We start from the raw sequence: 22234 nt of genomic DNA on the forward strand, positions 1-22234 counted from the left end.
GTTTCTTGTAGCTTAGCGACATCAAATTGATGTCTAGCAGCCTCAGCTCACATGTCGCAATATTAGTATTATAGCTCTTTAACCACCTCATAATTCAGAGAATCCAGTGGTATTCGGGAGAAAAATATACACAGGACAAAACGTATCTGATTCTAATCATTTTCATTTAACACAGGGTGCAGCAGAGGCCTCTTTAGAAAGCCCTATTCATTCTGGCCATAGAGAAATGGAGCTTATACCCAGAGTTCCAAATATGGGCATAACAGCATGACTACCGTGGTCTATAGCTGTTTAACCCTGCCCATTCAAGTTGAAGTAATAAGATGTGTTTCAGCCTGATCTGCTTTTTGAATAAGGCACAATACAGGGCAGCCAATCAGAGAACAGAGGTCATTTACATAGATTAATCTTTAAGGCACAGTAATTTTAATTTAATGTCAAAGAACATGCTTATTGTAATAGTTTGCTCATAATAAAGTGTGGGCTGATAGTACCATTACACCCCTAGTAACAACCCACCTCTGCTTCACATACCATTTGCTAGCCATTTGCAACAAAACCAAACAAGCCTGCTTATATATCAAAAGCTCCACTGACAGCTAGGCTCTGTGATAAATAGCAGTTCTTGCTCTGGTGGTGCCTCATTGTTTTAACCTGTAGTTTTCCCCACCCTTTTTAAAATGCACAGCACTCCATCAAGCATCCTCTACTTCTCCACCCCCCCACAGCCCAGCCTGACTCGCCTCCAGCTGATCTGAGCTCCGTCCCATGAGAATTACACACAGAGAATGTTGAGACATCAGAAGGTGTGTGTGTGCCAGGCAGGATCTGCTATCTCAGTCTGATGAGGCTATGAGGGCAGACAGAGGACAGCAGCCGCTAACACTGCACGCCACTGACAAATGTCAGCTCTGCCACATAAACACTGATATCCCACAATGTTCACCTACTGAGATCCAACACACATGAGAAGGAGCTCCAATGTGGACAGCATATTTTATACTTGTTGCAATGTTTCTTAAACATCTTTTTAACAGGTTCATGTTTTGCATTGATCATGTCCATGCATAACACTTTTGTGGTTGTATGCACCAACAAAAAAATTTTGGAATGAGCTTTTACATGACCATTGTCCAGTCTTTCTTTCCCTTTAGCATAAAGTAGGCTGTTTTTGTTACTGTGTTGATATATGTCAATAACCTTCTTCTCTGGTTGGCTTAGTCCTGTATTTTTCAAAAAAACAGTCTACGCTGTAATGCAAGGAAAAACTGTCACATCTGGACTAAAATCCTCAGGGACAGGGAAACTCTGACTACTGCTTTTAAATTTTTGGATTCTTTGGAAGGCTGTAGTGATACATTTACTTCACGACAGCCATGAACAACACAATGTTTTATCATCTTCCACTCTGATAATACCGACTGTCTGCAATAACAACACTCCTTATCACTTCACTGTGAAAGAGCAGGGGACTAAACTGTTGGGTAGACGTAAGTAATTGTGTTAATGGTTATGACATCACAAGCTTGATGAATTAAAAACACGTATATACTAAATGTACTGTACAGACTGCAGATTGTGACCCATTTCGTCTTGTAAGCATATAACAATACTTCTGATGTATGCTTATTTTATCAGAATTTTGTTATAGTTTAAAGAATTTAAATAAAGAATTCAGTAGTTGTTTTTTTGGGTTTTTTATTTTGAGAAGTTTAGTCAGTCTTCTCACGTTTTACTTTACTGCTCTCTCACTTATGCTATTAAACTCTCATCATATATATTTCATTTCTCATTTTTTGGAGCATTGTGTTTTGTATGAAAGAAAAGCAGTGCCTGAATAAGATTTATTATCATTCCTAAGAGAACCCTTTTTTACAATAGCCACTTTCAGTGATTCGCAGTGCAGGAAGATCATTGAATGACAAGATTCATCCAATGGCCTTTGAACCATCTTTCTCAGGGTGATTTATATGTGTTTCAACAGATAACAGCAATTATGCTGCTTGAAAGGTTGTCATTTTTGCTTTGACACAATGTTGAAAGATCTCCTCATACTCCATCCAATATTCATCTCTGTGACCTTGAAATGAATCCCTGTGACTAGATCATGATTGTGATAGCAGGCTTGCAACTCATATGTGAGGGAGCATACTTAAATCCTTAATTAAGACTTCCAGTGATGGCAAAATGGCTAACATTTACTCAGGATCAATTACAGCCTCATTTTCATTCCATTCATGTCCTCTGCCAGCCTTGCAGAAGATCCCTGTTCTATGAGGACACACACCCATACACACACACACAAAGGTACTAAAACCTCCTCAACCCAGCACTCAAAGGCAGAAGAAACAACGTAAACAACTGTGCGGACAAGCTAGATCAATAGAACTCGCTTTTGCTCTTCAGAAACCATAACCACTCAGATCTAGAAAAGACATTACAGTTTCCTGTCTCCACAGATAAGAGCCCTACGTCAAATGCAAGCAACAAGACAAGAGGCCTAACAGCTACTGGACTCACTGTTTGACTGTGCTGAACAGAAGGACAACCATGCGACCTTTATATGCGTTTGATTTGGTGTCACACTACTCCCAGTGGACAAATGCACTGAGGTTTATGTGGATAGCTGCAAGAGAAGCAAGTGTAAAATGAGAGTGCACTAGTGCTGGTGAATATTTGTGATATAATCACAATGATATTTTGAAGATACAAATTCAGTTGACAGCCACTAAAGAACCTCTTGCTTCACAAGTATAATAAAACCTGTGCAAACCCATTTTCACAGCAGCCATAAAATATAACTTCTGGCTGTAGTAGAGGTTGCGCAGCTGAACTAAGCATTTTTTCCTTTAGTAACAATGATTGAATTTATTTTGATGGAACTGTGTGCTTCACAAAACTGAAAACTAACTGAAATTTGTTGTAGGTGAGCAGGCATGTCAACATTTATATTTTGATTATTTTTATTTTTTATTGTGGCAAGTGTGCAAGCTGGAGTTGAGCTGTCCATTTTATCTTGGCATGAATGTCTTTGTGGAGAGGTGTAAAATGTTTTCATAGCAGGAGGTTCTCACCCCTCCATTTTCACCTTCAATGCCCGCTAGCAGCTCATATGAACATTTCTAGTCCTGCAAAACAAAGTTTTTGGAAGAGAGTTTGGTACTTATCATTGTATAACCACCCATTTTAATGGCTTATTTGCTGGTACAAACCTGATGGTACATTCACCTTCCATTGTAAGGATTTCTTGATTTAGCAGTTCCTTTATCATGTAATCTGGCTAATGCTAACATGGTGGCAAACCTATTGTTATTTCAAATCTGCAAGGTTTCGAGCTAAAACTCCACAGTCCAACTAAGGAGGCTCAGTGGCCATTTCAACTAAATGCAGTGAATTTAAACTTGGCGTTCCATACAGCTTGTCCAACTTCACAATAGTTGCTACAAAACATACAGTGCTGTAAAAAGGTCTTTGACCCCTGCCTAATTTCTTCTATTTCTGCATATTTTTCACACTTTAATAGTGAGAAAACTTGGTGAACAATGGTGAACCTTCCCAGGAGTGGCCACCCTACCAAAATTTCACAAAGAGCACATCAACAACTCATCCAGGAAAATCCTGAAATCTAGGAGAATATATATATATATATGTGGGTGGAGCATGGATTCATTCTGAATCTACCTGTTACAAATCTGTTTACCTTCAAGTTTGCATATCACATAATAATGCTGTTTAGTATAAAGGGGGTGTACCACATGAAATTCATACAACCCCAATTCCAATGAAGTTGGGACGTTGCGTAAAAAATAAAAACAGAATACGATGATTTGCAAATCCTTTTCAACCTATATGCAATTGAATGGGAGGTGTACTAGATAAAATTGCCAATGAGTATGAGTAGCATATGTCATTTATTGCCAAAAGGCTAAGAATGTACTCACTAGGGTAGCAGCCTGTGTGAAAGCTGTGGGATTCCCTCATCCTGCCAGAGCAGTAAACACGTCTTCTAATCCACAGAGGAAGCTTTCAGACTTGTGGCGGCACAAACATGAGCAAACAGCATGAGTGTATGTGTGTGTGCATGAGTGTGTTTTTTGTTGTGATTTTTTGAAGGGGGGGGGCATGTTCAACATCTTTTATGCATCGTTAAAGTGAAGGGCATGTTAGAGCAATAAGCTTCTATTTTTAGAGCTTGTTTTAATGAGCCTTCCCACGGCAACAGTCACAGATGAGTACAAAAACAGAGGTGCATGCACACACGCCCCCCCACCCATGCACAAACAGACACACACACACACACACACAGATATGATGGCAGCTCATAAGCTCATATCAAAGCAGGAAGAGATGGATGACTTTTGCTTCGGTCATCTCCTCAGGGAATGCAATTAGCTTTGGTAAGCTGGGCTGTTGTGCTTGTGTTGCTAGAATGTTTAATCAGTGATCAAACAAGCAGAAACTTACACACACTCACACACACACACACACATACACACACATACCAAAATAGAGAGCCATTACTGAAAGAACTGGAGTATATCATATAGGTCACTAATGGAGCACCTTGGTGTGAAAGAGAACATGTAGTAGCGGAAGCATATGATGAACTGTTTCAAAAGCATACATCCTCATTAATTTCTGCATAGTCATGTACTAAATATGTGTGCATACATGCATGTGTCAGTGCACGTCCCTGTTCGATGTTCATTAATTTGTGGTCATTGTAACACATAAAAGATAGTTATCAGCATCCAGATATTAGCATTATCAATGCAAACCTCCTACCTTCAAAACAGTAACTTTACAGGAAAAGAAAATTCACTTTTTACTTTTAATCTCTGTTAACACATTAACACCCACATTATGAAATTTTACTTTCCCTTCATACAGCTTCATATCTGTATGTTTTCTGAGACTGGCTAGGTACAAATGTTAAGGACTGAAAATCTAGCAATCAATGTGGTTAAAAGTAAGTTTGTCATTTATCATGTATGTTAAATTTAATAATACACTTAGCCTAAGTAAACCACACTTAATTCACTCAAATATGCAGCATATTTTAGAGTTTATTTATAATACTGTAATAACTACTGCATATTAAAGGCATTGTTTAAGACTTGTTTAAGAGTGTACATAAAACTATAGGTTAAAATAACACAATTCATGACAAAATCCAATAGCAAGGATGTTGGTGAACACAGTGAATATGCAACACACAGTTGAGGAATGAACTGTATGTGCTGCACACTATTTCTGAACCTGTGAATTATAATCACAGCTACGTCAGCATGGCTTATGTTTATGCTTTCTAATTTAAGTAATGTAAGCAAAGAGCAGGTGGGACTCTCTCGCTCTCTGTCTCTCACTGTCTCACTGTCTCTTTCTCTCTCTCTCTCTCTCTCTCTCTCTCTCTCTTTTCCAGACTAAAAATTTCATCATTCTTCATTCTCATCATCCTCAGTAACAACACAGTCACAGTGGGCAGTAATTCAGTAACCAGTAACCCTGACTAAAATTAGTCACTGTGATTTTGATGGTGACGGAGAGAGAGAGGGACAAGGAGCAAGTGAGTGAGAGAACAAGCAAGAGTCAGACAGGGAGAAAGAGCTCGAGAGAAAGAGAAAAGATAAAGAAAGACAGACAGACACAGATACAGAGAGAAGGAAAAACAGGTAGACAAAGAGAGGCAGACAGGGAAAAAGACAGAGAGAGGCTGGCAGAGAGAGAGAAAGAGAGAGAGATACAGACAAAGAGAGACAGAAAGACAGACAGAGAAAAAGACAGGAGGAAAGAAAGAGACAAGCAGAGACAGAGATAGACACACAGACAGGGTGATGAGAGAAAGTGACACATAGAGGGAGAGAGAGAGAGAGAGAGAGAGAGAGGTGGCATTAGAGGCAAGAGAGACAGCAGAGTCCTTTACTGAAAACAATAAAGGTCAGAACTGTTACACATTTACAGGCTGTGACTGGACGTTGCCCTCTTCATCAGAGCTAGGGGTGGTGAGCTGCAGTAGCAATACACCCACCCATTCACGCCCCCCCACCCACACACACACACAGACACACACTTAGAAAAACACACAATCCTACCTGATGTGCAAAGCCTGACAAATAGATTTAATTCCACATTGAGGCCCTAGTCATCTAATCTTTCGCCACATAAAAAGGCGGATTGGGGCTTAATCTGTAAGACGGCATGCTGGAGTGTGATTCAAAACAGCCCTTAATCCACTTATTGATAGACACTCAGGCACAACACCGCTGACAGCCTCCTGCAATGTGTCAGATATCAAAAGCCAGGCAGGACAGGAGGGAAATCACTTCACAGGAGGAGCTGGAATTATGACAGAAAAGAAACCGTTTTCACTACAGCATGCACATGTATGCATACAGACATACAGAGGTGGTCATGCACATACAGCACATTTCAGAATTACTGGCACCCTTCATATACATGAGCAAAAAAATGCTATAACAAAATGCTTTCATTATTTTATTAGCTTTACCTCACACTGAAAACATCAGGGATCTTTAACCAAATTATTCAAAGGAAAAATATATATTTTAATTTCTCATGGATTTTCCCTGTATAAGGATAACAACACTGAGTCTTCTCCTACAATGCTGAATGTGTTGGGAGATCTGAGACCATTCCATCACAGAAAATCTCTTCAGATCTTTTGGAGTCCTTGGTCTTCATGTATCTTATGTAATCTCCTCTTCCTTCCTCGTCACAAGTGTTAGGGGTAACACATGGGACACAGATAGCTTGATTCTGTGGATTGATTCTATGGGGAAAACATCCACCACCATCACTCACAGTGAATGTTTGGCTATTTGCATGGCTTTCACTATTTTTTCTATCATGCTTTGATGCAAATTTACCACAAAGTTCTATTTTTCTCTCCTCTGACTGAAGAACTTGGTTGAAATCACCAGGTTTGGTTCAAATCACCAGGTTTCACAACAGCAGAAACTTTTATCTCTGGTAAGCTTTTTAAACAGTTTGTTTCAACTAATTTTAGTTTTGCAGACCAACTCCTGCAGGCTTCATAACATGATCCCTAGAGAAAAGTCTACAACCTTCTACCTCATTTCACTGTTTTAAGAAAATGAATAAACAGTTACTTTGACAAATCCCTGGATGAGTAAGGGGGTGTTGGCCTGCCTTTCACCTTACTTACACATCTGTAAAAATGTTGGTTCAGCTTCCTTAAGATTCAGGCTTCCTAAAGAAATATTAAAAGAATAAAAAATATTAGGTGATGAAAATGATCTGACCACAGACCACTTCTAGCAGAGAAAACATTTACAATTTGCAATGCTTGCACACTGCCAATGATTTTGCGAATTCAGTAGTTCTCAACCTCAGACTCACAAAATAACTGGGGTGGGGTTTCAGGGGTGCTTGTTGAGAAAAAACAGGCTTACATTATGCAGAACATTTCTGAGAACACATTTTTAAAGAAAATATTTCAATCTCTAACAGCAATAACACTCTGGCAGTGCGTTTACTGCTGCTCTGTATGTGGTAAGAGGAGTCTGTTGAGGCATTGCAGTGCTCAGCTGTCGTCTATTTAGAGTACTGTACAGAGAACAACAGAATATAGACAGCTAACTGCTAACTGCTAACTACTGTACAGAGAATAACAGAATATAGACTGCTGACTGCTAACTACTGTACAGAGAATAACAGAATATAGACCGCTAACTGCTAACTGCTAACTACTGTACAGAGAATAACAGAATATAGACTGCTGACTGCTAACTACTGTACAGAGAATAACAGAATATAGACCGCTAACTGCTTACTGCTAACTACTGTAGAGAGAATAACAGAATATAGACAGCTAACTGCTAACTGCTAACTACTGTACAGAGAATAACAGAATATAGACTGCTGACTGCTAACTACTGTACAGAGAATAACAGAATATAGACTGCTAACTGCTTACTGCTAACTACTGTAGAGAGAATAACAGAATATAGACAGCTATCTGCTAACTACTGTAGAGAGAATAACAGAACATAGACTGCTAACTACTGTACAGAGAATAACAGAATATAGACTGCTAACTGCTAACTACTGTACAGAGAATAACAGAATATAGACTGCTAACTGCTTACTGCTAACTACTGTAGAGAGAATAACAGAATATAGACAGCTATCTGCTAACTACTGTAGAGAGAATAACAGAATATAGACAGCTATCTGCTAACTACTGTAGAGAGAATAACAGAACATAGACTGCTAACTACTGTACAGAGAATAACAGAATATAGACTGCTAACTGCTAAGTACTGTACAAAGAATAACAGAATATAGACTGATATCTGCCAAATACTGTACAGAGAATAACAGAATATAGACAGCTAACCTCTAACTACTGTACAGAGAAGAGGTAGACCTCAGAGAAGGTTTATAGATGTAGTGAAGAAGAAGAAGAAGAAGAAGAAGAAGAAGAAGAAGAGACTGCTAACTGCTAAATAGTGTACAGAGAATAACAGAATATAGACAGCTAACTGCTAACTACTGTACAGAGAATAACAGAATATAGACTGCTAACTGCTAACTGCTATACAGAGAATAATATAATATAGACTGCTAACTGCTAACTACTGTACAGAGAATAACATAATATAGACTGCTACCTGCTAAATACTGTACAGAGAATAACAGAATATAGACTGCTAACTGCTGTACAGAGAATAATAAAAATATAGACCGCTAACTGCTAACTACTGTACAGAGAATAACATAATATAGACTGCTAACTACTGTACAGAGAATAACAGAATATAGACTGTTAACTGCTAAGTACTGTACAGAGAATAACATAATATAGACTGCTACCTGCTAAATACTGTACAGGGAATAACAGAATATAGACTCCTAACTGCTAACTACGGTACAGAGAATAACAGAATAGAGACTGCTAACTGCTAACTACTGTACAGAGAATAACAGAATATAGACAGCTAACTACTGTACAGAGAATAACAGAATATAGACTGTTAACTGCAAAGTACTGTACAGAGAATAACATAATATAGACTGCTACCTGCTAAATACTGTACAGGGAATAACAGAATATAGACTGCTAACTGCTAACTACGGTACAGAGAATAACAGAATAGAGACTGCTAACTGCTAACTACTGTACAGAGAATAACAGAATATAGACTGCTAACTGCTAACTACTGTACAGAGAATAACAGAATATAGACAGCTAACTGTTAACTGCTGCACAGAGAATAACAGAATATAGACTGCTTGTGAAGTTTATTTATCATGCCTGTGCAATGGTTTGTAAACCTCTTTCCCCATTTCTTCTGTTATTCACATACTTGGTTAGCTTATGTATACAAAAGGCGGTAAAAGGTGGTTAACTGTCACTGGGGCATTATTGCACGTCACTTGGGTGGTACCCTCAAGTGGACATCTTTAAAACATTCAGTTAGGAAACATTGTTGTACTATATTTGATTGCAATTACATTTTTTTAGTTACCCTGACTTCCTAAACCTTTTCTTGATTCAATACTTTCATTTTATTTTTCTCTTTTAAAATGTTAGGATATGAAAAGTACAAATATGCACTTTTATCTGGGAAAGTGAAACTCGTGTATATTTAAAACTTATTTAAGGTACACAACTGGACCCTAAGGCTCGCTGCTTAAGTCAAATTTGGTGCCCAGATCTGATGATTCACATTAATGTAGGCAAGATACTCAAATCTGTCATTAACGTGCACATACCTGTATCTTGAAATGACCCACCATCCTAATAACGTCACGTAAATGAACCATGCGTGTCATGAACAACAAACTAACCAGCAGAACAAAACTTCATCATGAAGATAATTTGCTCTAAACAGGTTTCAGCAGTTCATTATTAGAGAGAGATCAAGCTGAAAAAGCATCAGATTAATTACTTTTGCATCGTTTACTAGCACTAACTCCATCTGACTCCGTAACACTAAATGATGGCACATGTGCAGTGAAAAAAATCCACATCAATTCTAATCTTTCTCATTAATGTCGCCATGAATCGGTTATGTATCTAATCTTGAACCACACTTTAAAGTGTCTCTGATCTTATTTGAAAAGATCAGATTTGTGTGTCCACACAGCTCTCAACATAAAATCCTAGTCACGAGGCAAAAAATCTGATTTGTTCTACTTCTGTATGGTAATGCGAATGTAGCATAAGATAACTGTTGTACTTTTGAAAGTATTTTTTGTACAGACAGTGTAGTACCAACAAATTTGAAGGGTATGTGAGAGATGCAGTACCTCAGTCATGCCTCTTATATAGGCTAGCACAGCACACCAGTAACATCTGGAATGTACTGGCTGAAACCTCAAATTGAGCCTAAAGGGATCTTGTCTATTATTTGGACACTGCAGTTTGTAAGAACTCTGCTCTTCCCCTGACCACTGCAACTGCCCCCTTAAATGGGGAACCAACCCTCATGTTGCTCTATAAAGTCTCAACATGGTTCTTCTGTCTCTCTTCCCTCAGCTCCCCACAACAACGTCTCTGGGGCTGTATCAAATATAAATAAAGGTTACAAAAATCTGAGCAAGTTAGAGTCTCTGTGCAAGTCACTGTCCAAACACGTTCCCAAGAAATGGCCAGAGACACTATAAGCCTAACAGCTAACGTCAACTTCTTTGCGTCTTAATTTGAATAAAACAACACATGACCTCCTTTCCTGCTCTGAAATGTCAGATCTTGCTGAGTAGCTGTCCACCGTGCTTTGGTGCACAGCTGATGGTGGCAGTGTGGCACTAGCATAATGTGCTAATCAGGCTTCTGTCCTCCTCTGCCAGGTTGATGGGATCGGACCCTTCCCCTCTGTCTGTTTAAGCCCTGCAACTCCATCATGTTGAGCAAGATAAAGGGATTTACCGTTTCTGCTACTCTTTCAGAGACTTCTTATTCCCCACAGCCACAGAGATTGTGTTCAACTAGCAAGCTCTCAAGACAGTCTCATATTTGTTCAATGCAATCAAGACATTCTTATATTTGGAGTATTTCTGAAATACCAGTCACAGCTATGATAGTCAGACTCTAGCGGACATAAACTATATTGCCAAAAGTGTTCACTCACCCATCCAAATCATAGAATTCAGGTGTTCCAATCACTTCCATGGCCACATGTGTATAAAACCAAGCACCTAGGCCTGCAGACTGATTCTACAAACATTTGTGAAAGAATGGGTCACTCTCAGGAGCTCAGTGAATTCCAGCGTGGTACCACTGATTGGATGCCATCTGTGCAACAAGTCCAGTCGTGAAATTTCCTCACTACTAAATATTCCACAGTCTACTGTCAGTGGTATTAGAACAAAGTGGAAGCAATTGGACAGCAACTCAGCCACAAAGTGGTAGGCCACATAAAATGATAGAGTGGGGACAGCGGATGCTGAGGCGCATAGTGCGCAGAGGTCGCCAACTTTCTGCAGGGTCTACAGACCTCCAAACTTCATGCGGCCTTCGGATCAGCTCAAGCACAATGTGTGGAGAGCTTCTGCAGAGTCTACAGACCTCCAAACTTCATGCGGCCTTCAGATCAGCTCAAGCACAATGTGTGGAGAGCTTCATGGAATGGATTTCCATGGCCGAGCAGCTGCATCCAAGCCTTATATCACCAAGTGCAATGCAAAACGTCAAATGCAGTGGTGTAAAGCACCGCCACTGGACTCTAGAGCAGTGGAGATGTGTTCTCTGGAGTGACGAATAACGCTTCTTCATCTGGCAATCCGATGGACAAGTCTGGGTTTGATGGTTGCCAGGAGAACAGTACCTGTCTGACTGGACAATGCTCCCAACTTTGTGGGAATAGTTTGGGGATGGCCTCTTCCTGTTCCAACATGACTGCACACCAGTGCACAAAGCAAGGTCCATAAAGACATGAATGAACAAGTTTGGTGTGGAAGAACTTGACTGAGTCCTGAACTCAACCCAAATAAAACACCTTTGGGATGAATTAGAGCAGATACTGCGAGCCAGGCCTTCTCATCCAACATCAGTGTCTGACCTCACAAATGCGTGATGTGATATGCATGCTGGGCTTCATTTCACTCTGTTAAGGAAAAACTTTGCAACTGACTTTGACAGCTAACACTGTGAACACTGGTCAGTCTCTCAGAGCGTAAGTGTGTATACATTATCAAAAAACTCAGTAAACAGATGATATGGCTATATTTAACTATTCAAATTATTTTAAATTAATTCAGATTCAGCTTCTGAAGTCTGTGAAGAGCTGAATGATTTTAATTTCCAGTTTTCTGTCCAACATTGCAATTACAATACAAGCATGATAATCGTATTCAAATCTTCTCTTTTCTCTTTTTTGACACTTGAATGCTGAATGTAGCATGCCAGACCTTCAGCTCATGAGCTCTACATTTTTAGCATCTCCACAAAAAATGTTTTAGGACAACTATGACTAATGTAGCATATAATCAAATTTGCAGTTATACATTTTGAAAATGGCAGCCTTCCAAATTTTCCCTTTGTTTTTTGTCAAATATTCAGATGTTTTCAAAATTTAAATACATTTTTACAAGATGTGGAAAATGTATTGGGTAACTGCAGTAAATGCTAGCTAAAAACTCATGGAGGTCACAAGATAGTTAGCAAAAATGTTCTCACATCTCTGAGAATGACGTTCCTACTAAATCTCCCACATTAATAAAATCATGCTGTTATCATAAGCTCAAGTAGCTGCGTGAGCGAAAGTGTGCACATACAGAATGTAGCAAAAAAATCTAGCAGTTCACTTCACTTCCTATTACTTGTATCAATGGTAACTGATTATACTTAATATCGTCACTGTCCAAGAACAAGCATCTCCAATACCGTAACTTTACAGGAGAGGTCAAAAATGTTTTTTACTTTCAATGTAAGCTCATGGAAAAAGTTTTTATTCTATGAATTCTGGACCATTTCTATTGGACCAATCATCATTAAATTTTTACTCAATGTAAAGGGCAACTGCTGAGCTCAAATGACGCAGAAAAGGAAAAATCGCAAAAAATGGAGATACATGTTTTTCATTGGACAGCGAGCAGATGCTACAAAACATCCAGATTGGGGCACTGACTTGTTGGCCTTGGAGCGGCTCAGTATCCCCCAGAATGAGCTGGAGGAAGTCGCAGGGGACAAGGTTGCCTGGGATTTTCTGCTTTCCCTACGGCTACCACAACCCTAGCTGGATCAAGCAGTTTAAGAAGATGAATAAATGAATGATTTTTTTTGTTTTGTTTTGTTTATTTATGGTCAGCAATTGTATTTTCTTCTTTACGTTTGGTAGCAGTCGTGTATGATAATGTTACTAACTGGCCTGGAACAGGCTTAGGAGCTGTTGCAGAGGTAGCTTAAACATTGAAAGGTACATTCTCTACATTCAAATGATCATTTTCTTCATTGTATTTGATGAATATTCAAATAGTAAAAATGATTTGAAAGCCTTAATAAGGTATTTGAGGAGTAGTGTTTGACTAGTGCTAATTCTAGTGCTAGCACAGGACAAGCATTGGAAGCATTGGACAAAGCAACTTGGCTTTTTATAATCACAAAAGACTATACTGACTTTTAGAGCAGCATACTGAATTAAAGCAGCACGCTGTGTAAAACCTCTAAACTAGCGTATATCTTATTCTAGTGCACTGAAAATCTTTACACCATACTTACCATACAGTAATATGGTACACTGCCCTATTTTTTCATTTAATCAAAGTCAATAAAATGTACAGCCTGATCATATAACATCAGTTATACTGCATACAAAAGGACAGTCTTAACATCAAAATAAACCAAAGCACTACTGCAGAACACCCTCCCATACTCATCATGTGATAAAACTGTGGTTCATATTTCTTAGAATCACTTTTCCACAGAGTGTGGAGCAGCAACCATTTGCGTTGAGTGATATAGTGTATGCGTCACTCTTGGACATTTCATTTCCCAAAAGAGAGAGACCTTAATCAGGCAGCAGATGGATTTCACAAATGAATAAATTATAAAAAAAGGAAAACCCTGAGACAGAAAGCAACAAACTTATATCCGCAGTATAAATGCTGGCCCATAATTTCTGCGTACATCTGTGCAAGTAGATTTATGACAAGAACAGTCATGGAACATCATAAGCTTCCTTTTTGTTTAATTTCACTGTTTCTGGCAAAAATATGGCCCAAACAAACATGCCTACATCAAACAGGCAGCTGGAATGTGGACTGTTCTTTTTAAAGAAACATCAAACACTCCTGAAGTGGACATTTATATGCTTGAATCCTAATTTCACAGATAACTCAGAATTTCCTCATTCTTGTTTCCACTCTCATGATTCATGAACCAAAACAGGACACAAGAGAAGACATAAGCAAAAATGGCCCATACTTAAAAAGAACCAATCATTATACACCTGCTTTAGACAAAAAAGGCAGTCTCACTCTAACTGCTCTGTCCTCCTTAGTTTGCAAAAACACTGGTTTAACAGGTTTCTTTATAAGCCACACAGCTCTTTAGACTCACCTCTGAAAATCTCTGGACATCTTGGGTCAATGTGCCAACTCTGCTCCAGTTGTAGTAGTTGAGGAATTTCACCACAGCTGGATTCACCGCATTGTCTGAGGGAACTGTTCGGAAAAAGTTGGGGTACTTTTTCTTGTCTGCCAGGACAGGAGTTGTTGCCGCAAAAGAAAGCTGCAAAACACAGAAAGAGAGAAAATCTATTTTAGTACAAGCCAAATCACTTACATACTTTTACTTTTAAAAATATAGATTTATAAAGAGTTTATGGCTTGAATTTACAGTTCTTGGAAAAACGTTTAACGGACCTTTTGCAAAATAATAACTGACATGCTTCTACAACCATCTCCAAGCACTACTTCCTCTATTTTTAATGAGCTCAGATATAACCCCTCAAAAACAAACTTGCAGTGAGAATGATGGTGACAGTAAATCATGGCACATGCTGTCTTGATCATCTGGGGGCTCCTTAAGCTGGAAATGGTTGGAAGACCAAACTCACAGCTCAATGTCAAAACTAGTAGCAATCAGCTCTAAGGTACACTAAACTTTATCTACGTTACTGCAGGTATTAGTACTAACTTCAACATGATGTCTAATGATAAATAATAGTATGGAACAATGTTAAGATGAGTTAGCTAGCTAAGTTAGCTTTGTTACTTTAGCTGTGGACAATAAAATTAGCCAGATTAAATAGTGCTCATATTTCTGATGTGAAATGAAAAAAACTGTCCAGATATATTGATCTTTTGTACTGATTCATTGAAATTTGGTAAAGTAACTTATGTACAAGGAAATGAGAACTCCTTAGCACCAAACGTTGGACCACCCTGCTTAAAAAACAGCACAGACCAGCAGGAATTCCAGGTCTAAGCTGGTTTATGCTGGTTTAGTGCTGGTCTTGGTGCTGGGTGACCAACACACTAACATCCAAACCACAACATATGCTCGTTCTGCTGGTGACCGGAGGAAGGGAGATCTTCTGGCAAGGCGACTAGCTTCAGCATTAGCTCAACTGAAAGGGCAGCTTTCTTCGCTCAAATCTCCTCATTAGACATGAAAACCTCCCAATTTAACATCCTGTTACTGAAAAATCCCTGGTTTGATTGATAAAAACATGGTTTCCCCTCGTGAAGTAAACCGAGTGAGTTAGAAGCATGAAAACAGTGCAATACACAGGGCAAGGGTACTACAGGACCAAAAATAGTAACCGCTGCTGTTCTCTGGCATCTCACCTTTTTGGCAACATTATTCATTCAGAGCGTTCTTGCAATATTTAACAAGGCAAAACTCTAGAAGACCCAAATGAGCCACATATGTTTGTATCAATGTGTGATTGAGGTCATCAGGTTTGTGCTAGATTACATTGATATCATCTTAATATAATTACAGAACAATAAGGAGAGCTTGTATTCTGATGCCCGTGTCCATGTCCATCAGCTCTGTGTTTGGCCTTTTCATGCTAGATTGAGGGTGATGAGCCAGGTCAAATCCTCTGTGTCAGGACACTGGGAGTCCAGAGTGCAGGTGTGAACAAATCAACACACTCACACATTTCTATAAAAAGACAGAGCTCACACTTTCTGAGGGTGCCCATGGTGACAGCAGCCGCGAACATTTACACCACTGACAGTCGACCTCAGCTGTCTGCCATCAGTGTGTGTGTATGTGTGCATTTGCACGTATGAAAATGCAAACATGGTCCTATTGAAGGCTTATAAGTGCTTGCCCCCATCTAATTCACATTCCTTCGCAGGGATTTAGGTCTATTTGGACGTTTTCCTCCTGGAAAATAGAATATGCACAGAATCTCCAAATTAATTGAAGTTCCTTTTAACTACACGTCCCGTTTCGTGTCCAAAAATTGCACTGTAAGCAGGCTGAAATCAATTTGTGCTCTAAAAAAGAGAGCTAGAGAGCTGGATTTTTCAAAGGGTGTACAGTATAACTTTAAAAGAAGGGGAAAAAATGCTTTTCATTTAACATCACTTTCATGTTGTCAAACACCACCGAGTGTATTTTCAGCTTTTGCCGAAGCCAAGATGGAGCAGAGCACATCACGGTATGCTATTTATGACAGCCCATGCTCAGTAGATTAACACATGTTCCTCAGGCTATAATACAGCCTGAAGGTTGTTAGTCTCTGAGAGATAAACATACGGAAATTCTTTGATTCAGGATACCAAAGCAGCTTCATAGTTGTTAAAGGAGAACATTTTTTGCTTACAGTCATGAATGGTTTGTGCAATGCTGCTCATCCAATTCTGACAAAATTTGTATTACTACACAAAAACCAGACTCTCAATAAAGAGCAAATCAAAACCACTTTTACATTAAAATAAAAGTGGCACGGTGTGGAAATGGCTGCAAATTTTTATTCAGTTAGCCAACTGCTTGCATAATGTTGTGTCTCCCAAAGCAAGCTTCCAACATTAAAGAGACACTGAATAAAAGTGCCACAGTGGTCTCTAGAGTCAGACTTTCTAGTGCAAAGACTAGGAACTTTTGATAACTGCTTTTGAGGGAATTTTTAGGGCTGTTCAAAATGCTTTTTTGAAACAGATGCTTGTTATTGTTACTGCTGGGAAGCGGATAATCTTATTGCAGCTGTCATGGTTGGCTCCTCCCACTACTCCATGTGCTCCTTTGTTTTGGAATTCCATGTGTGTTTGTTTTGGTTTTAGTCCTGCCCCCTGTTTGGTTACTCTGCTCCGATTGTTTTCACCTGACCCTCATTATCCCTGTGTATTTAAGCCCTGTGTTTGCCGGTCTTTGTTTGATGTATCGTTCTGTTTGTTTGCTTTATTTGAATCTCTGTGTTGTTGATTGTATTCTGGTCTGTCATGTCTGTCCCCCGAATCTATCCGTGTTGGCTCTATGACCTGGACTGTCTTGACTATGACCCTGGATTTTCCCTTAATAAATCTCGCTTATCTCAGCGTATGCGTCTGCCTCCTCGCTCTGCGTCACAGCAGTCATATAGCTGTAGTAACTGTCTTTAAATCATTACAATAGAGAGAGTAGATTACTCAAACTACAGAAATGCCTCGTCAGATAAGCTGGACAATATGTTAAACACTATGGTTGACAAGGTAGGTAGGGAAAGAGGATAAAAGACTGAGGAAAGAGTTACACCACCTTTAGAGTATTAGTAGTCTTAAGGCTAGTAGCCAGGATTGGTTGAGACCATACACAGGGATTCCCAGTGGTTGTATGATATAATTGTATAATGCATGCTGGGTATTGTAGTGAAAGAACAATGACAATCAAAACACGAAAATGACATCAAATCATATATTCTGTCAAACTAATGAGGCTCAGGGATATAAAGCCACATGACAGCATATTGGATAACACAACAAATAATATACTAAATTCTAGTTTTAGGCCAGAATGTCCTTTGCATAGAGTTCTGGACTGCTTTAACTGCTCTTCCAGAGTGAAGACACAGTCTGTTCTATTCAGTTCTTGCTAGACCATAGGACTTGAAAAGGAAGTGAATTGAGAATTGAAAAAGTGCCATTGGTCACAATCGAATCAGCTCTAAGTTAAATTACTTTCTCGTCTTATGTGTGAGCGGAATTGGAGCTGAAATGGAATTGACCTTTAGCCCTGCAGTATGTTATAGTCGTGACCTTGCTGACATGAAGAGGGGCATGGGAAATGTGCCTCATCTGTTCTAATTTCTGGCTCATTTGATAGGAGAAAGTGGTGATGTAATCTGAGTACTTCAGTCAGTGCCGTCCTGGGTGTATCTCCGCTCGCTTACTGACCGGGAATGAAGAGTGAATACTGAGTACATCTGGCCTCTGGAGTGACAGCGCACGCCACCTGATCCTTTTTTGTGTCTATTCTGTTTTTTTCCAGGCCCCAATATGATGATGATGCTCAACGATAAAAAGCTTTCATCTCTCTGTCTTTTCTCAGGTTAGAGATGGCAAAGCAAGAGCATTCAGATGGTAACACTGCTTAAAATATCCATCATCTTAGTGATTACATCTAGTGATCTGTCTTGTCAGCTCTCTTGTTACTTAACAATACTGTTCTTGCACCGTTGTCCTGCTTCTTCTCACTAAGATTAATGCAGACAATCGCTCCTGCCAAGTGCAAAACGTCAAGAACCCAGGAGACACAGCCCGACTTTGACTGACTTGATTTCATCTGGGCTTACTTGAAAGAGTTTGTGGGCTCTTATTTAGAAAGGTGTTAAATTAGGCTGTTTCCTCAGTTCACCATGCCTTGCTGATGTCCACACTCTATGACAGCTAGAGAACGTGTGAATAGCAGCACTTTTACATTCTGCATTCTCTTAAACCATGTCAAGAACCAGAACTAAAAATATTTAGACAAGAGAAGTGAGACAGTTTAGACAAATCCAATTACATTGCAACAGTGCTAGTAATGACGCCATAAAGTTGATGATTTAAAGACACAGCAGACAAGCTGCTGCAGCAAAAAAGGTGAGAGAATACTATATTTATGTCAGCCATGTCAAACAGTTGTGGATGAAGGCAATCTGCATAAAATCTTACAGCAGACATTTTGATCTTTTAATTTTTTCCTCTGAAACCAGAACATCTGCATTATGCTGTTTATTACCTTAAAAGTTCCAGCAGCCAAAATAATAACTCTTTGTTTCATGATAATTAGTTTAAAACAGTGGGAATTCTGTATATTTCCTCCAATCCTGACATGTTGTTTTAGAGACAGGTGGTGTTCTCACAGCAGCAAGAAATTGGAATGATCTAATGTAATGATTTTGTGTCTTCTAGGAAAGTTATTGATGTTAATCAACAGTGGGTTAATTGCTGTGCTACGAGTGATAAGACAGTAAGATTGCTGATAATGACAGTGATTAGCAGAAGCTCGCAGCATGTTAGCGCTGTGGCAGCCATGCTGAAATCTGGACAGCCAGTGGCCTCTGCTCTCCATGCAGAGTCACCTCTTGAAAGTTAAGAGTTTTCACATCTCTTAAGTTAAGAATCTCTTCAAAATAGACATTAACATACACAGAAAATGCGACCGACTTCTGACTGAACTTTGGAGGTGTAAAAAAAAAATCCCTGCAGATATGTTTGAAAAGAGAATGTCTCACATAAACAATGGAAGCTATAATAAAGGTGAATGATGGGCATATTAAATACTGATTATATCATTTATCTCTGCTGTTGGAACAAAATCTTGTATCTCCATTTTTGTCATTTTCCAGTTTAAGACAAAATGCCTGTTGCCCTTTACATTGTGTGTAGATTTCATGATTTATGGACCAAAAGAAACTGCCCAGAATGACTTGGAAAAAAGTCTGATTCTATTGACTTACATTAACAGTAAAGTATATTCTTTCCTTCTGTAAAGTTACCATTTTGAAGATACAATGTTTTGTTCCAACAGCAGTGATATACGTATATTATATATTTAGGTTGTATATACCAGATGGTAGTAAATACAACTAAAATCTCTTTGGGTGATTGCTTATAGATATGCAAACTACACAAAAGAACTAAACATTCTACAACCTCTCTTCATCTTCTCTGCACAACAATTTTGTCATTCTACAATATTACTGTCTAGAGTACAAACCATTAACCATTTAAAAAATAACCAATTTTTGTAAATGACATGTACAGAACCTTATTAAAATTGAAATAGGATCCACATAATAAAGGTACTACAACAACTAAAGTTTATATCACCTTCAAGAACACCTTTAAAAGTCTCATGGACTCATGTTCTTGTGCCGTACAATGAATGATGGTTTACAAGCATCATCAGCATGTAATCCTGATTTACCATCAAGAATCCAGGAGTAAAATGATCGACAGCGCTGTAAGAAACTCCAGAGGCCCCCCTTGACACCCATCCCATCACTCATTACAACCTGACAATGTGACTGTTGTTCCAAACACAGGGATTAACACTGTCAATTAAGGAGGAGGAGGGCCTTTATCACACTGCTAGTGCTAAATCCAAATCCACCCACGAGACTCTCAAAGTTTTAAAGGTCTTTGGGAGGCCACTTTAATCTCCGTTTAACTAGGGCTACATCCTACACCCACACTGAGGAAAAGGGTTACACCAGGGCCTGAGACATGGCCTACCTGTCTTCATACTGATTGCAGTACACGCTTAAATAAAGAGGTGCCATAAGAGTTCTTTGTAGTGATGCCTAACAAGAGCCAATTGTAGCTCTAGACAAAGCACTTCGTGTAATTCGCTCTGGATAAGAGTGTCTGCTAAATGCTGTAAATGTAAATGGTTACCAGAAAAAATCGTAGATGCATTGGGCGTGGATGCATTGAGAGGTTGTTCAACCAGGTTTCAGTGATCTGTTATAAATGGATAACGGCCTCAGCTCTATGCCAGGACTCTTTACTGAGCAAGTCGATGTAAAAAGGCTGTGTGCAAAGTAAAATATACTCTAAGTGAGTTGAATTTAATTTATTTCATGCATATAATGTCATAATGTTAAAAGCTAAATGTGAAAGGTCTTTTATGAGTCTAAAACATGTAATGTAGAACCTCAAAAAAATGTTCATGTGAATCAGCATTAACTTAGCGCTAACATAGCACTAATAGAATCCTATAAAAAATCCTATAAAAAAGGTTTATTTTCATACAAGGTTTCCTTGTATTTTTGGGGTTTTTGACATTTATAACTCTGACCAAATGCCTAGTTTTAATAGTCAAAGTTTGCTACTGGTTTTGAGTGAAAAAGTTTTTAGTATAGGGCATTGTATCTAAGGTATTTTCTGTGGTAATTGATTGTATGCTACAGATGTAGAATATTCCTTCAAAAGACCATCCACTGAAAGGTTCTTTAGGGATCCAATGAACCCGTCTGGCACGTTTCTTTTAGTCCATATTTCAGCAGAGGGCATTGATAAAGAGTAGGGAACTGAGGTCCCCTCTGAGAATAAACCAGAAAAGTTTTATCTATTTAATTTGTTTCTTGACTGAAAATGTTCTAAAAAAAATGGTATTCTGAAAGCACTATTGTGCTTGTATTGCCTCATGGCACCTTTTGTCATTTCTCTGGGTGGAGACATTCCTCTAAATTCAATCAAGCGATCAGTGTCCTCTCTGACTTTTCTGTAATGACCTCCATTGCATCAGCGCAGGCTCTTCAGCAGTGAGCACTCGTCTCCAGGCCGGGCCCGTCCTGCTTTCCCTGTGTTTTAAAGGCAGAACGGTATCACTCAATCAGATGGAAGAGTGAGGCAAGAAAGCTATCACAAAGAATTAGGCTTCCTCCCCTTCCTCACATACTCTCTTAGCTTGGGATCAGCTCATTCCACAGAAATCCAGCCTGGAACATCTTATTTAAAAGAGCAAGTCTTTCAGGCCAAGAGTTTATGTAACATAATGAAGAATAGGTTTTAATCAAATACAGTGTCTCTCCTAGCACACATGGGCACTCTCTCATATGTGTAAGCGCAAATACACTTGTGCATACATAGTGGAAAAATACACACAAATGCACTCAACGAGAACACTGTGTTCTGTATATGGAACTGTCATGGGATCATGTAGCATTACTGCGAAACACATCTGATCCAAATCTGTGCCCTCCAAGGTATATCACCACACACACCGATCAAAGTGAGCAGTCTCACACAGACACACACACACAAATAAGCTGTTTTATACATTTACTGCCAGGAAATGGGATCATGCTTATGCCACATATGTATA

At 39.0% G+C, this 22234-nt stretch overlaps 1 protein-coding gene across 1 annotated transcript in view; it reads right to left on the reverse strand.

Annotated features, from left to right (window-relative positions):
- gabbr2 (gamma-aminobutyric acid (GABA) B receptor, 2) overlaps positions 1 to 22234 on the reverse strand; it is a 267114-nt gene that overhangs the window by 111017 nt on the left and 133863 nt on the right. Inside the window, exon 3 of the mRNA XM_017694665.2 lies at positions 14546 to 14716. Coding sequence (XP_017550154.1) covers positions 14546 to 14716 — 171 coding nt within the window. The remainder of the gene's footprint in view (positions 1 to 14545; positions 14717 to 22234) is intronic.

Source organism: Pygocentrus nattereri, chromosome 27 (genome assembly GCF_015220715.1).
Source record: "Pygocentrus nattereri isolate fPygNat1 chromosome 27, fPygNat1.pri, whole genome shotgun sequence".
Lineage (NCBI taxonomy): Eukaryota > Metazoa > Chordata > Actinopteri > Characiformes > Serrasalmidae > Pygocentrus > Pygocentrus nattereri.